This window comes from Tribolium castaneum, chromosome 4 (assembly GCF_031307605.1).
Source record: "Tribolium castaneum strain GA2 chromosome 4, icTriCast1.1, whole genome shotgun sequence".
Taxonomy (NCBI): Eukaryota; Metazoa; Arthropoda; class Insecta; order Coleoptera; family Tenebrionidae; genus Tribolium; species Tribolium castaneum.
Window position 1 is genome coordinate 2,442,004 of NC_087397.1, and position 15,993 is coordinate 2,457,996.

General features: G+C 36.9%; 2 protein-coding genes across 4 annotated transcripts in view; both read right to left on the minus strand.

The window, feature by feature from the left end:
* The window catches only part of LOC655664 (transducin-like enhancer protein 4), a 58,683-nt gene that overhangs the window by 14,224 nt on the left and 28,466 nt on the right, over positions 1-15,993 (minus strand). For both annotated transcript variants that reach the window (XM_008203263.3, XM_008203264.3), the window contains exon 6: positions 3,201-3,438. In XM_008203263.3, the coding sequence (XP_008201485.1) occupies positions 3,201-3,438 (238 nt within the window). The remainder of the gene's footprint in view (positions 1-3,200; positions 3,439-15,993) is intronic.
* LOC103315196 (uncharacterized) lies at positions 8,335-15,988 on the minus strand. Of its 2 annotated transcripts, XM_064356507.1 has the most exons (9): positions 15,108-15,988; positions 14,250-14,363; positions 12,897-13,055; positions 12,644-12,834; positions 12,358-12,585; positions 11,945-12,304; positions 11,682-11,835; positions 11,502-11,626; positions 8,336-11,449 (listed from the first exon to the last, which is right to left on the minus strand). In XM_064356507.1, exons 2-9 carry the CDS (start codon positions 14,335-14,337, stop codon positions 11,126-11,128), a joined length of 1,629 nt encoding a protein of 542 aa, XP_064212577.1. In that variant the 5' UTR covers positions 14,338-14,363; positions 15,108-15,988; the 3' UTR covers positions 8,336-11,125. The 2 variants fall into 2 exon arrangements, with proteins under 2 accessions (XP_015840661.1, XP_064212577.1); XM_015985175.2 differs by having other exon boundaries at positions 8,335-11,449; positions 11,556-11,626; positions 14,250-15,988.

Genomic DNA, 15,993 nt, shown 5'->3' on the forward strand with positions numbered 1-15,993 from the left:
GAGGAACAATGCATCCGTAAAGACAAAGAGGTAGGCAGTTGACAAGCTCTTAACTTTATTAGAGAATAAAACATCAACAAGATTAAGCAAACATCTTATTGCAAGAGTTGCACCTGCCATAATGAAGATGTAGATTAAAACAAAGCTCCCAAGTCACAATCCAAATTAATTAGTAGTTCTGCAGTTACAAAGCTGCCGTAACTTAATTCTCAATTAGGAGCCGGTTACGCCTGGCAAATCTATGAGCGAATGAACTCGTCTTTATACGGGCGAGGGAAAATAAGGTGTACGTCTGCACCCTCGCATTTCATGATTATTCTTCGAAAGCGGTGCATTGGGGCGGAATGAGACGCTCCTTACAATATCTGGTTGGCATGACAACACCGGCAGGATCTCTTTCGCTTGCTTGCTTCCACCACATCGTTCATGACGCAATCGAGACGGATGCACCACTTTTTATCCCAACAAATTTTAACACCAACAATCCACGCAACAATAAATAATACAAATCAAGGCGGCCCAGCAAGTACGAAACACGACACCTGCCCCACTCTCTGCGCCTCCCCACTCCTCCCAGCGCCGCAAACACTATAAGAAGTGCAGCAGCGAACACCATAAGCAGTTCACGCCTGAAGCCCACGTCTTATGTATCTAATTTGTACTGACATTATTTGTATATGGAATAAATAAAATGTTACAACTCATTACGATCTTTTAATAATTCAAAATGGATCAATTTCCTTGATTTCTCCGCCACTGGTGGATTTTATGAACAATTTAGCTGAGAAACAAGGTTTGGAGACAAGCCATTGTCGGTAATTTTTCAAAGGGTTGAGCGTAAAAAATGTGCTCCTCTTTCCGTGAATGAGTCCTCACAATCTGCTTGTTCATGGCTTAGAAAGTCTTTGCGCCGCTATTGAAGCCGCAAGGCGAAGATTGAATGGGACTCGGGAAGATCTGCGAACCACCCCTTCTGACATAAAAAGTGTTTTCGATCTCCGTCCGTTCCGCGTCAAGTGCGTCGTTCCGTCCTTTGCGAGCCCTCTCAAAGTAAAGAAGAGCTGAAGAATCCGTCGGAGTGTCGGTAATAGAGGACTCTGCCTAACTACCGTACACAAACGTTCTAAAGACGGCGCCTTTCAATGCAAATAAATTACTTCCATGCGAGCTCCGTATGCTCGGTGACTTATCAGATTCTTTGATCTCGTCCGGAAATCTCTTAAAATGTAAATTCGCAAAGTTTCCCCTGTCTTACTTTGACTCGTATTTATTAAATTGGGGGAGATTTAACCGCGCTCCGATCATCCGCGCGTTTAATAGTGTTAAATATGAAAGTAATAAAACATCAATAATATTTACCGGCAACAAAATCCCGAATCCAATTTCATTTTCCGCCCTCGCTAAAAACTCCGCCGTCAACCCTTATCCCATAATATATTCCGTCTGATTTGGGGTTGTCGGTATAAAACCACCCGTTCGTAACCCGAGATGGAAATTCTAAAAATAATGCAAAATGCTCCTCGTTTCGCAGCCGAAATCTGGAGAGGAAACAGAGAAAGAGAGGGAATAAGCTCGAACGAGCGGAATTTATAGACACATTAGGTAACTTCAGAGCCTGATTTGGAAGCACATAAATTCACCACACAAAATTAAACTTTTTCACTTCTTCACGTTCTCCAAGGACTCATTCATAAATCATGTAAGAGAAATATCGGTATTTTACACGATACTCTTATTAGTTTCCGGCGTTCCCAACCCGGACACATTCCCTATTCATTATTTATGACACAATTTAACTTTTACAACTCCTCATTCGGCCGACGACACAATTGACGTCTAGCCCGGCGCATCCACCATTTTTACTCTTGCGCTTCACAAGTTTCCCGGCATAATAAACCATGATAACGAGTCGTCTAATGGTCCCGGAAGAGGCTCGTCCTCGCTCCGAGATGAGCAAGATTCCGTAAAGTTATTAAAATAAACTGTGCTGATGGCAATATTGAACCAAAGGGTGAAACTTAAATAAGGAAATATGGCGATAATAACGATCATTAGCTTGATAAATATTTATCATGCAAACATGACCAGCCAAGGAAGCAATTATTAATTTCCTAGCTTAATAACCTGTTTATTCATCTTCCGCTTCGTTCAATTAAACTCGAATGGAATCCAAAAACCCGAATGGAGAGAGCAAAAAAGCGGGTAAAAAGTGTCGTTATTGATCGGCTCAATAAGAGAGACGACGAGTTAAAGAACACCCCAACATATTTGCTGACTCGCGCCGCCAAGTAGCCTTGTTGAGGATGAAATTAAAATCTCAAGAGCGGTGGAACATCAAGTGGGAGATGGGGGAGTATTTTGGAGGGTATTTTCATGAAGCATTTGAAAGCGAGAGACCCCGGTAGTCATTCCCTCATATCTAATTACAGCGCTGTTGGAACCGACTTGTAAAATAATGGAAAGCGACACCCCGTTGCGATATAAAACATTTTTATTACTTTTTCTATTCGCTTATTCTTTAATAAGATTGTGAGGGTTTATTACATTTTAATAATAACGCAATTAAACGAAAGCTGTTTAAGGAAGTCATAAACTAGTCTACTATATGGATTTTATAACACGCCATTATCTCATTAACGACGAAAATAAATTACACCGAGATTTATAGAGACATAAAAGCATCGTCGATGCAACAAATACTCATAATTGAGCGTTATCAAAAAGCGCCTGACCCATTTTTCCCGAGCATATTTTCCGGATGTTTCAAGTAGCGCATGAGCCTCATCAAACCTGAAACGTTACAACGATATAAAAGAGCACTTTATCAAGCTTCCCATTGAAACTTTTCACACCGAAGCTTCAAAGACCTAGATCATTAAAATCTCACAGCTTACACGCACAAAAACCCCGACTTTTTCCCCTCAATACGAAAACTAGCGATTTCTCCCAGCATAACGCGATTTGTATCGCATGATAAATCATATTTACGATGAGCAGATCAATAGAGTCAAAGCTCCGCGAAAAGAAACGAAACATTTCAATATATCTTCTTCCCTGCGACAAACGCTCCCGTCTTGTTTTATTACTTAAACCACGGTTCACAGACCATAAAACCCGCTCGAATTTGTAAGAAAATAGTTTCGCGCTAGTGCTCCATTTGAATAATTTTATGCCTGATGGAAGCCGCTTAATATACTAACCGCTGTTCGATTTCACGTCGTCGGGGCGATGCAGGTCGGGCTTGGAGGCCAGCATCGACAGGGGGTGCTGGCCGGGGGCCCCCAAGGCCCCCGACAGCCCCAGAAGGCTGGCGGCCGTGCTCGGGGGGGCCCCGGCGAGGCCGGGGTGCGGCATCATGGGGATGGGGGGCGCCGCGTGAGCCGGCAACTGCTGGGCGTGCATCTGCTGGAGCAGTCGGGGCAGGTCCGGCCTCTGTTGCTGCAAAAAAATAAAAAATTCAGAGGGGGATGCAATTTTTGCAAAAACCTTGGGGCAACTGCCCTAATGCGGAATAAACATTTCATTTCATTTTCGTAGTATGTCAAAGGATCTGCTAAGTCGGCACACACGCGGATGTGACATTCAGAGGGGATCAGAAATCGGCTTATCTGCTCACTCGACTTTGCGGGTGACTGCGTCTGAAATCTGGCGGATAAAGCGGTTAGAGGCACGTAAAGAAAGAGCGTTACTCTTTTGCCTCTCGAGGTTTTTATCTCGAACAATTGAGCAAATGGAAATCAATGTTAATGGTCGAAGGCGATTTTAATGAACGGTGTCGATGCGCAAAGAGCCAATTAGAATCGTAAAATATATCGAGTCCAATTAGAAAAACTAAGGGTTGATTGATCGTAAAGGGAGTTAGGAAGTCGTCGTAAAACAAAGGCGTCGATTTGAATCTTCAAAACGTACCGATGTTAAAGTAGCGAGGATTGTGAGGGATGAGAGCTCCGGAGGGGTGGAACGATGGCTTCGCCTTTTTATAAACCCCATAGTACGCAGCGCTGCATGAATAACAAAAGATTCTCTTCGGGGAGCCGACAATCCGCTTCCAGAGTTTTGTGCAAATTTTAAACGTAAGAACACTCCAACCAAATTTCGCCTGCGGGCACTTCTAATACTAATCTCCATCCCCATTACCATTTTTATGCAAAACGTCCTTTAACCCTCTCTGATCAATCGTGCAGCGACATCGTTTCCCAATTAAGCCGAAAAACGGCGTTATTTATTCATACCCTCCGTATCATAACATTATTAAGGATGGCGTTAAAAAGAACTTTTTTTTCAGTTAATTAAACATCAGCTCAGCGCTGGAAAAATGTAATTATAATGAAATCCATCAGCCCCAACCGGCGCAACCGCCTACAGAGAAGAGGAAAGAGGGTGCCAAAGAAATCAATTTGCAAGCTCTCAGCAATGCGAATTTTAAATAATGGCTGCTGCAGTCAGCCAGATAAGTGGATTGCTTGTGGCTAGAAAAGAATGAGGAACAACCGCCTGGCCGAGCACGTTTCTCCCTCGATAAAAATATAACTTCTTGTCACGTGTCTCGGATCCATTCTGCTCAATTTAAAGTTGAAGCTGTGTTTACACTACATTTGCAGCTCACGAGTACTTCACCCCCTTGAGCTCAGCGTCGACGAGACGGATTACGGCATTAGCGACGTCACCCTCTCACGAGATGCCTTTCTAATTACTGCTAAATAATTAATGGATACGATGGGGAGCTAAATAATACCGCCAATTAAATATAAATCTGAAGGATCTTATTAATCACAAATTACTTACTTTGATTTTAACCGTTATTCAGACAGTTTTCCCGCTTCAAGACGATGATCATAATTAATTATAAAATTCCTTCACAAATCTCCGGCTCTCACCTTTGACGAACCCCGATTCGCTCATAAAACGCGCAAAAATAAAGACAAAGCGTTCAAAGAGACTTCACAAAGGAATTTTATGCAGCCACAAGCCGCAACACACTCCAGAATATTTAAGCAAGCTTTTGGAAAGATAACACTGTTAGCTCTACACATGCCGAGTTTCGCCACCAAAAACGAGGAAAAGTAATATTTTATTACCCCGTCTGCTCGCTCCGCATCAGAATTAGTTAAATTTTCTTGAAATCGTTTCGTGACCCCTCCGAGTGGCACAGTATTTAAAATAGTCGCTGTAAAAGGACAAAAACTGGCACTCAATTTTTAATCCGTTCGAACCGTTGGACTGGTTTGTTTGAAGCACAAAGGGAGCTGCCAGATGATGCCGCTATAAAAAGCGCCAACCAGCGGGACCATCATAATCCAATTAGCATTCAATGTGAGTGACGCGACTCGCTACCGACAAGAGTGAACTTTTTAAATTAAAAGTCCTCGGGCTGCATGGGGAGCCCTGAGCTGACTGCATTAATGGGATTGTTGTTTCATGTTTGAGCTATTATTGATTAACGCTCGGCGAATTTTTTACGGGGGGTGTCCAATTTGCGCCCGGAGCAAGCGTAAATTGCAATGATGCAAATCAGTGCACCCTCAAGACGTAATGCAATTATGTAAACGTCTGGACGAGGCTTTATCGGCGATGACAGGCGGCGGAAGGTGCTCTACATCATGTTCCTCTCTTCCTGCTCAAGCGATAGAGATGCAAATATTCTGCGGTGGAGCGCCAATGCATACCTTTATTTGGTACGCGAGCGCCATCATAAGCAAGGCGCTTTCTTCGCTCTCCGGAGAGGTTCCGGAACACATTGATATGCAGGAGAGAGATTTCTATATCAGGTTTGCGAATTTTTGTTTTGCTGCATTACGACGGCACTGCTTGGCGCAGCCGATAAGTCATGTTAAATGCAGAAGCTCGAAAACACCAAAACAATCTATTGCCCCAAACCCCTTCTTCGTTTTAAGTTAAAAATTATTATTATTTTATTTGCGTCAGCCTCGGCTAAATATAAGGGTCATAAAGTTTTAAAAGAGAATAAACATTTGAGTTGAGCGTGGAATTGATGTGAAAATTGCTACAAAGTACACGACACTTATGATAGGAAAGCCCGCAGAACTAAATTCTGATAAAAAGTCAATAAAAAGGTTGTTGTAAAACAGCAATGTAGCAAGTTTATGATCTTTTTGAACGCTTCCACCGTACTTCAACTTTATAAGACTTTTACGATAAACTTATGAAAGCCATAAAATATTAATATACTTTTTCCACCCTTGAGAAGGGCGAATCCCCAAGACATTCTTCTCTCTTCTCCACCTAATCAACATTCCAATCACCTTTAGACTTTATCGGGCGGAGGCCCGGCAATTCCCGCCAGGAAAATTAAGTGGAGTCGAGAAATTTCATCCCCCAGACACATGAGGGTTGGGAAAATCTTATTTTACGCTGCAATCGATCGGAATATATTGCAGACATGTAAGCCAGATGCTTTCCCCAATTCGATGGAAAAACTACCAAGTATACGATATGGCTGCAAACAACAAGCCAACAAATACCACCGAACTGTGCCAAAACACGGCTTACTGCACATAAACTCGCGCAATTAATCCTTCAACGACTCAATCAAACTCTCCACTCGCAGAAAACACTGCCCATTTATTGCCAGCCAATACAGATGATCAGCAACCACGCGCAAACAAGGGCTACAGTAAAACCTCCCAGCAACGGACACCGATGGCGAACCTTCAACTGTCCGTTGTAGGGAGGTTTATACAAAAATGGTGTCCGTTATCCGGGGTGTCCGTTGAGGGAGATTTCATGAGTTATTTAAGTCAACGAGACATTACGAATGAATTAGGAATTATAGGAAAGGTTTAAAACACGGAAACACAAAAATATTACAATTTCTCTTTATTATACAGCGTGTCTCACCCAAAACTTTCGAGCTTAATATCTCGGTTATTTGTCAACGGATTGTTATGAAACTTAGAATGTACATATTTTAGGAGGTGGGAAAAAATATTAACCAAAAAAATACGTTTTTAAGACTTGAGTTGTTTAAACAATCCAGAAATTCTAAAACTTTGGGTAAAAAATCGGTTTTTCTCGTGTGCAAAAATCTTTTAATTCGTGAATCCGGCTTATTGGAAGTAAATAGAGCGAGTTAATCAGAGCGGCGCTCCTTCCCAAATATTTTACAATGCCTGTCCAATTTTCTTGTCCAATCTCCGGAGTCGGAGGGGTAAAACAATTTGGAATGTGCGTCCTGAATACGGAATCAGAGCTTACTGGGGATGAGTCGCATAGGAACAGTTGAGCTCCGGGAGATGCTCACATCCACTTACTTCACCACGGAGCGTTTGGTCCGTGCTAGCATTTCTCCGGCGGCAATCCACTTTCCTTCTTTTCATTCTTATCATAAGTTTGCACCGCAGACGTGCATGAAATATTTATATTTGCATTTCGCCAACGTAATGAGAGAGCAAATCTTCGATGATATTTGCATTTCTCCTCACGAAAGCATCTCGAATATTTCATCATCATATCGGGACGTGTCAATCCGCGGCCGGATAATGTTTTTCGATGTTATCCCCAAAGCCGAACTCAATAAGGACGAGCCATTTTGGAAATTCCCAGGAGGGAAAATCCCGCGGTATGGATAAGACAGCCGCAGAGCTCGACCACGTGCGCTCACGCTTCCCAAAACCTCCTTTGGGGCGGGACGAGATTAAAGGACTGTGTTCTAACCCCTCTCGGAGAATTTCCGCTTCCTGTGCCGCCACCTTAATGGACACAGACTGATTGTTTTACCCTCTGAAACCATCGTCTCGTAAAGCGGAATGTTTTTCCTCTTCTTTTACGAGCTGTGAGAAACGACGCTCGTTCCACCTAATTCTTCTATCTTTGCACGGGTTTTTACATCGATCCGACAAGATCAAAAATCAACAACGAGGAGTGCGAGCACACCCCAGTTTAGAAACACATAATTCAATCTACACAGTAAAAAAAGTAGTGTAAATAATGAACTCTAGACAACTCTATTTCTAGTTTATACAGGTCCATCTATTTAGAGTAATATTTTTTACTCTACATATAGTGTTAAATATCAGAGTGATAATAATCTAGAGTAGAGTAATTTTGATCTCTAATATAAAACACTATTTGCTGTGTTCATTAACTCTATAATACACTACAAGTGTAAATTTTACGTCTATATTTTAGAGTAAAGCAAATCTAGATTGCTTTATAAACTCTGTGAAGAGTACTACTGTTTTGGTGGGAAATTTAAATATAACTCTACGTAGTGTATGATATCAAGAGTTTTCGAACTCTGAGGGTTGGAGGTAAATTTGAATAAAACTCTATTTAGTTTTTTAAATAAATTGTTTATTATTATTACTTACAACATAGTAGAAGTAACAGAAACTCATTTAACGAATTTACATACTCTAAAAAATAAATTTGTATTTCGGAACGAGTAACCATTCGTTAGAGGAAAATGATTGTGATATATTATATGGTTCCTTATATAAAAGAAAACTAAATTCTATAATGTCAAAAGTTGGACTAATATCTGTATCTTTTAATTTATAAGAATGAAGTCTTTCGACAAAAGATTCAGTTTTCCATTTTTTTGTTACAAAAAATATCTGTTTTTCCGAGGCATCAGTATCTATTGAACATATATCAATTATTTCATCAAACTGTGGAAGCTGAGAGTTTAGGTAATAATCTTTTCCTACACATATAAACATTTTTTTTTTGTAAAGGTATCCACATTTGAACCATTTATATTGAGATACGGTTGAATCGTTTTCAATTTCATCCTCATCTACAGAAATTAAATGTGAAAATCTATAATCTTTAATTAAACATGATACAGAAGGACCAAATTGTTCACATATCTCAAATAAACTATTAGGATGAGAAGTTCCTGACATTTGTTGACAACGAAGTGCAAGAGTTTTTGTTAAATTTTTATAATTTCTAAATTTTGACGCAAAATATTTTATCATTGCATGTTTAGATTCATAACGCATGCACCAGAGGTTTAGCAATGGACCCATTGTTTTAATTACTGTTGGATAATGAAGCATAAAATGTTGTTTGGGAATAATAGGACTATCAAAGACCAATTTGAAAAGTTGATGATGAGTTTCAATTAACGTTTCAAGTTCTGTTACCATTTTAGTACAAATTCTAGGTGCAAAGACAATAGACATAATTTTTAACAATAATAGTATTACTTGAAATTTTGTGTCTACTTCGGTTGTGACATCATCAATTATTAAAGGTAAATATCTAATCAGACACCACGCTTGCACTGCTTTTTGTTTGATATTATTATTATTTTTGTCCAGAACAACTGGGCTAGGTCTATTGGAGCTATTTGTTGTACCAAAATCATATAAATGTATCCTTTCATTTATTTGGACAAGTGTTAATAATTTCGCATTCACAATTTCTAAAAGAAAAAGTTTTAATTCGTACTGAACAGTCCCTTCCAAAATATCGTGCATTATATCTACAGAAGATGTATCGCAAAGTTTAAAAAAATTAAGATCATTTAAGATGCTGCGAAATTTGATGCCAAAATGGTGATTATTGTTTCTTTCCGCTATACTGCTGTGTTGTTCGTACAGTTCACTTGTTCTTAAAGTACAATCTCTTGCTGAAAACATATTCTGCATCTCATGTTTGTGAGATAAACAAAACCGACAAAAATAATTAGCCTGAAAGGATTCAACCATTCCATGCAAAGAATTTGCAGCTAGATTATCATGAGAAAGAGATGAAATCGTGCCAAAAATTGGTTCAGAAACGCCATCTACTAAAATACCCTCAGTTTCCAATTTTTTTAAATCTGCAATGATAGGAGATAATATTTTATTTAGTGTAATGTCTTCACCTATGCAACTAGACTTCAAATCAGACGTAAAAAATAAAGCTAAAAGGTGTATGTTTTTTAAATTTGAGTTAAATGCATAGGGTAAATTTTGAATTGTAAAATATAACGCACCGATTTTGTGAGCTCCTGTCTTACTACCTAAAGGATTAACAGTTTCGAAGTCGTCGTAATATAACTGCAATTTTACAAAATATTTTTTTTGTAAAAATAATTCATTATTTTCAAGGTATGTGCCACTTGTAATTAATTCCTTTTCATGAGTAGTACACTTGAATGTTGATATATAGTCCAATATTATTTTGTTATTATTTATCAACCACTGTAGTGTTTCTAGAATAGGTACGTATTGAAATGTTCTGGGGATATTTACTTCTATTCTTGTGTTCGTACTTTTGTCGAATATGGAATCATTACGTATACCTAAATATATTTCCTTTGGCAAAACAATTTTTGAATTAATAATTTTATTTCTTTTATATGTGCTGCTATATTTATTCATTTCTATTTTAACTTTATCTCTAACACTATTTAAGAAAGAAAAAAAAAGATTTTCATTAACACTGTTATTTAACATATACTCGAACAAATTTAAAAGTAATTCATCAACCGCTTCATATACAGCTTGAAATTGTGAGTGTGGTAAACTCAGTGGCATAATTTGTTGAAAAAATATATGGAACAGTACCTCAATATCAAATGATTCATTCTGGATTTTAGTAAAAGAACCATCTTCTAATGTATTAAAATCACGATTATTATCATCTTCGACACAAACAACACGCTCATCAACACTATTAACTGGAGAGTTAGTAGTGAGAGAGCTAAGAGAAGTTATTGCAACATTATTGTCATCTTCAACACAAACACCACACTCATCAACAATATCAACTTGAGAATTAATAGTGAGAGAGCTAAGAGGAGTTACTGCAGCATTATTACTAGTCCTCTGTAAAAACTCTGTAGACCCAACCAAATTCTCATTATTTCTTAATAATTGTTTACCTAAATTCTCAGTCTCATGAATCAACATATGTTTTCTAAATCCATTAAAAGTTTTAAAATTTGAATAACAAAACTGAAAACAACATCTTAAATTAAGTTTCGGATTATCAAATAATCCATGAATTGTTCTTAAATGCTTGACAACCAAATAAGTTTTTAATAATTTCTTATTACATAAGGAACACACAAACATTGTAAATAATTACTCACTCATATAACAAAAAACTCGTATAAAAAACTAACAAAAAGAACTCTAACAAGTATACAAAATCGAAAACAATGTTATCATTAATCATTTAAGAGTCTAGTTCTCACTAGACACATAAGTGGAGTGTACAATATACCTTCGGATTCAATGTCAAAATAATAGGTTTGTATGAATTCCCAAAAAAATTTTAGTTTGTGATCGTACCTTATGTTGAACACATAATGAGTCATAAACAGCAACTGGAAAGCCTCCGCACTGGAACAGTGGTCAGGGCAAGGGATGAGCTGTCTGTCCACTACTATGTGGTACTTCGTAATTGCCCCCTTATTACTATGCCCTTGTGCCAACAGAAATGGTTGTTTTCTTTGAAGTGAAGATAATATTTCTGCGACCGGTTGATTTAGCTAAAAAAATATTGTACCTACTTAAATGCTGAAAAAATGTAAGATGGCAAACCTTTTTAAAAACGATTAACCTTTCAAAGTAGGAATATCCATTTAAATCACTCACTTGTTTTGAATTAACCCTCCATTGAAGAAGTTTGGCTAGGGCTAACAAAGATCGTGTAACTTTGTCAAATTCTAAAAAATAATAAAATTAATTTGGTAACATAAATTTGCTAAAACTTTTACTTACTGTCACTTGAACCTTCCGTCGAACCTAATATTTCTGTGGCAGGTGTGGCTACTTCACTATCATATATACTTAGAATTTTCTCTGCATCATTGTTTATTTTGGCAATAAAACTGAGTTCTTTATCAGGAAAAAGTAATCGAAAATCGTGTTCAATCTGAAACATATGAGGTATGAAAATACGTTACGTGCATAACATGCATTATTTGTTTTCTGGAAGGCAACATTCTCAGCTCATACACGAAATATTAAAAAAATATTCTTACAAGATATGGAGTGTCCAGAAATCTCGGAAAGATTGATAAAACATTAACATCCAAGGACCGCCTATAAGTGAACGTTTTTTTCATTCTGTCCAAGATTGCTTCTTGGTCTGTTTGAGGAGAAGCGTTTCTCAGAAATTCCACACAATCAGAAATTTCTGGAGTGATAGTTATTACGTTTTTATATGTATTTCTACAATCTTCTTTTTTTTCCTTCACTTCATCGGACGCGTTTTCAACAGCTTTGCGCTTCCTTCTGCGTACCGCGGCCCTAATGTCTTCATCTTTGGAATTTTTCGCGATAAAGCGTAACCTATAACTAATAAAACCTTCCCCCCCATTGTCGTTTTTATAAAAGGCTTCCTAAAATTAAAATCAATTGATTTTAAGATTTAACGAAAAGTAAGCATTCATACGTAGCCCGTTGGGCCACACGGGTTTCTCAATTTAGGAAATATTGAAATAATAGCCTGTCCCAAATTTCTTTTGGCGAATTCAGGAACTGAGATTCCATACATACGCACTAATTCAGAAGTCGTTGCATTGACTAATTGAATACGTAATGATTTTTTCAGAAAACCATTTCGACTGTAAAACTCAAAAATCTCATCACCCATTCTATTTCTTATAAATTTTTTCCACCCCTGCAAAAAGAAAAGTAAATAATTGGGAATAAAATAAAAAAGACATAAAAAGCCACACCTCAACAGACATTTCTTTGTAACCCATAGGTTTTTTAAATGTTTCCTCTTTCTGAATATTAGGATCTATTCTTTTATCACTTGGTACGACTGAAATGTTTTCACTAATTTCATCCTCACTGGTGGTACTTTCGTCAGTGTCTTGGTACTCCGTACTTATAATAGAGACAGTACTTGCTGATGCAAAATTTACTACAATAAACAAATAGAACGTAATTATGTAGAAATTGTTCAAAAATTACAGAAAAACTCACATTCATCAGCAGTAGCTCTTATTTTACATACGATTAGTAAAATCGATTCCCTCGAATTTTCTTTTAAGAAGTCAAGAATAACGTCTTCTTCCAAAATTGTTCCATCTTTCTCATGGAAATAAATTTGCTCGTCAGCGAGCTCCGGGAATTTTAATTTTGCTGAAGTTGAGTAAGCATATAAAATGATTTTTCGTTTCAATTGTATACAGGCTGTTCGTTTTTCGAGCTCCACTATGGGGATCTCAGATATTATAAGAGATACGAGGTCAGTTAAATTAGGGCAAAGTTGCGCATTATTATGCTGAACAATTACCTGAAAGAAAATTTGATGTATCGTTTTTAGTTTTTGAATTATGGAACAAAATCAAATTTTTTTAATTTTTGTTTTTATTTTTTTAAGCGAAAACTAAGAGAACTAGACGTTTTTAAATAAGACACTCTTGAGGCACATTTTTACAAGAAATCTAAATCTGTCATCGCCTTTTCCAATGCGTTCTTGATGTCATAGTTACAACACTCAACTTTGGTTTTTCTTATGGACGCCAAATTTAATACTTGTATTTTTGAAAAGTCTGTTTGTTCCTGATTACAACGATGTATCACATGATATGTTCGAATCTGACATGCAGATTAAAATTTAGAGAAAAGCGTTTTTGCAAAGAGTGCTTTAGACAAAAACGCCAAAAATTTTGTCTAACTTACTAACTTTTGACAGTTCTATTAAATATTCGAGCAGAATTTTTATAACTTTGTCTTGTTGTGTTTTGCAAAAAATAAACTTCTAACTTATCATGTCGTTTAATTATTAAATAAGTAAGCTTGGTGGAAACGGGAACCTCCCAGATCCATATTCAATTAAACTTCCAAAATCTAGCTTATTTAAAAACAAAAGTGTTGGTGTATTTTCCAAAGCACTCTTCGCAAAAATGCTTTTTTCGATTTTGGTCAGTAAGTAAGACTCGATCATATCATGTGATACATTGTTGTAATCAGAAATAAAAACACTTTTCAAAAATACAAAAATTGAATATGGCGTCCATAAGAAAAACCAAAGTTGGGTGTTGTAACTCTGACATCAAGAACGTCTTGGAAAATACAATAACAGATTTAGATTCCTTGTAAAAAAGTACCTGAAGAACGTCCTCCCAAAAAACGGCTAGTTCCTTTGGTTTTCGCTTGAAAAAATAAAATAATTCAAAAACTACAAATCACACCTCAAATTTTCTTGCAGATAATTGTTCAGCATAAAAATGCGCAACTTTGCCCCAATTTAACCGATCTCGTATCTCTTATAATAACTGAGATCCCCATGGTGGAGCTCGAAAAACGGACACGCTGTATATGTATACTAACCAATGTTTACTAAATCCTCATAAGTCGCCGAACTGATGTCGATTTTCGCCAGTTTTGTTAAATGAATGTGTTTAATTTTAATAAACATAGTGACGAGAAATGAGCAATTTTTTTCTGAAAAATGAGATAATTAGGCTAAGGTTTTGCTGGCCCTATACCGAAAATGATTTTAATTTCTTTAGTTTGTTTAAAAGGGTGTATAAAAAAGTGTAAAAACATTAATAAAAAAACTTGAAATGCGAAGCATCGAATTTTTTAACTGATGCCCTTGAGGCCTTTTTCCTACAGTATTAAATCAAACGATCCAATGAATTATGAATAAATAAACCGATTTTTCACGAATACGAGTTGAATATAATACTTTATTCTTCAAATTGGACTCAACAAGGCTTAAAATTATTTTAAATATATTAAAAATAATCTGACGTTTTGTACTGAGAAATGCGAAACAGTTGTGCAAACTTTCTTACACAGAAGAAAAACCGTAAAGTTTAGAGGTGCCGATAAATATGTTTTTAAGTGATTTATGTTTAATAGCAAAAGCTATTGGGTCAATGATGTTCTTAAAAAAATAAAATTTCGATCCCACAAATAATTTTTTCAGTTCAAGAAGACCTACGGCTTCAGTTCCAGTGCCAAGACTAATTACAAATTCACTGGATATTTATTATTTATTACTTATTACAATCGGAGAAGCCTTTTGTATCTGCGAATAAACAATATTGCGCAATTTACAACAATTAAATAGAAATTAGGAAATTAATTTTTGTAAGTATATTTGCTTACCTGAAAATATTACCTGTCCAGAAAATACATAAAAAAACAATCAACAATAAATATATAAATATATATACTTACTTAAAAAGAAACACAAGAACAGTCACACACTTATGGACCTATGTGCCAACATGTGCAATCGCATTATTCGTAGGCATGCGCATTAGAGCTGTAATTTTAGTGTAAATTAACACTATATAGAGCGATTTGCACCTAATAGTGTTGAAAACCCCTAAAAACTTTTGGCGCTAAATTTACAGAGTAATTTAGAGTTGATAAACACTGACAGATTTTTAGAGTAGTTTTCTAGTGTAATTTTACTTTTATTTAACTACTCTAATTGATGGACACTAGGATAGTGTATGTTTAGATTTATACATTTTTTACTGTGTACGGCGGGCGAGCAATTCGAATAAAATAAGAAGCCGGGAAAATAGATAGGGGAGGCCAATTTCCTGAAACTAGTTGCAAGAGTGCGGATTGCGGGCAAATATTCGGGCGTATAATGAGCGATGTGCTAAACATCCATTTTAGCGCCTACGTGCAATCTAAACAATGTTTACCCGCGCCTCCGACGTCGAGAGCCCCACAATGAGTCTAACGAATTAAGACAATTAGCGGTTCAACTTTGAGAGGTGTTGAAACGTAGCCAGCGCGAAATCATCGAAAAGGCGCTGTTAATTGGGAAAAAAGTTTGAGTGAAAAGTGCACAATAATTCGAGTTTACTTGCCAGTTTCTTGGAATATGGGTTAGTTTTATGTTTGAGTAAACATACAAGTAGTAAACTTGAAGCACAAACAAACACCAGCTTTGCTTAAAATGTATTTTCTATTTACTATTCGTTTTTATTGAAAGTTTGCTCTTCTTATAAACACTGGCAATTTGTTGTACAAACGTTGTCCCTTTTAGTTGGGAAAAAACGGAATTATTCCGGTAGCGAGATTGTCATCTGTAACGAAATACTTA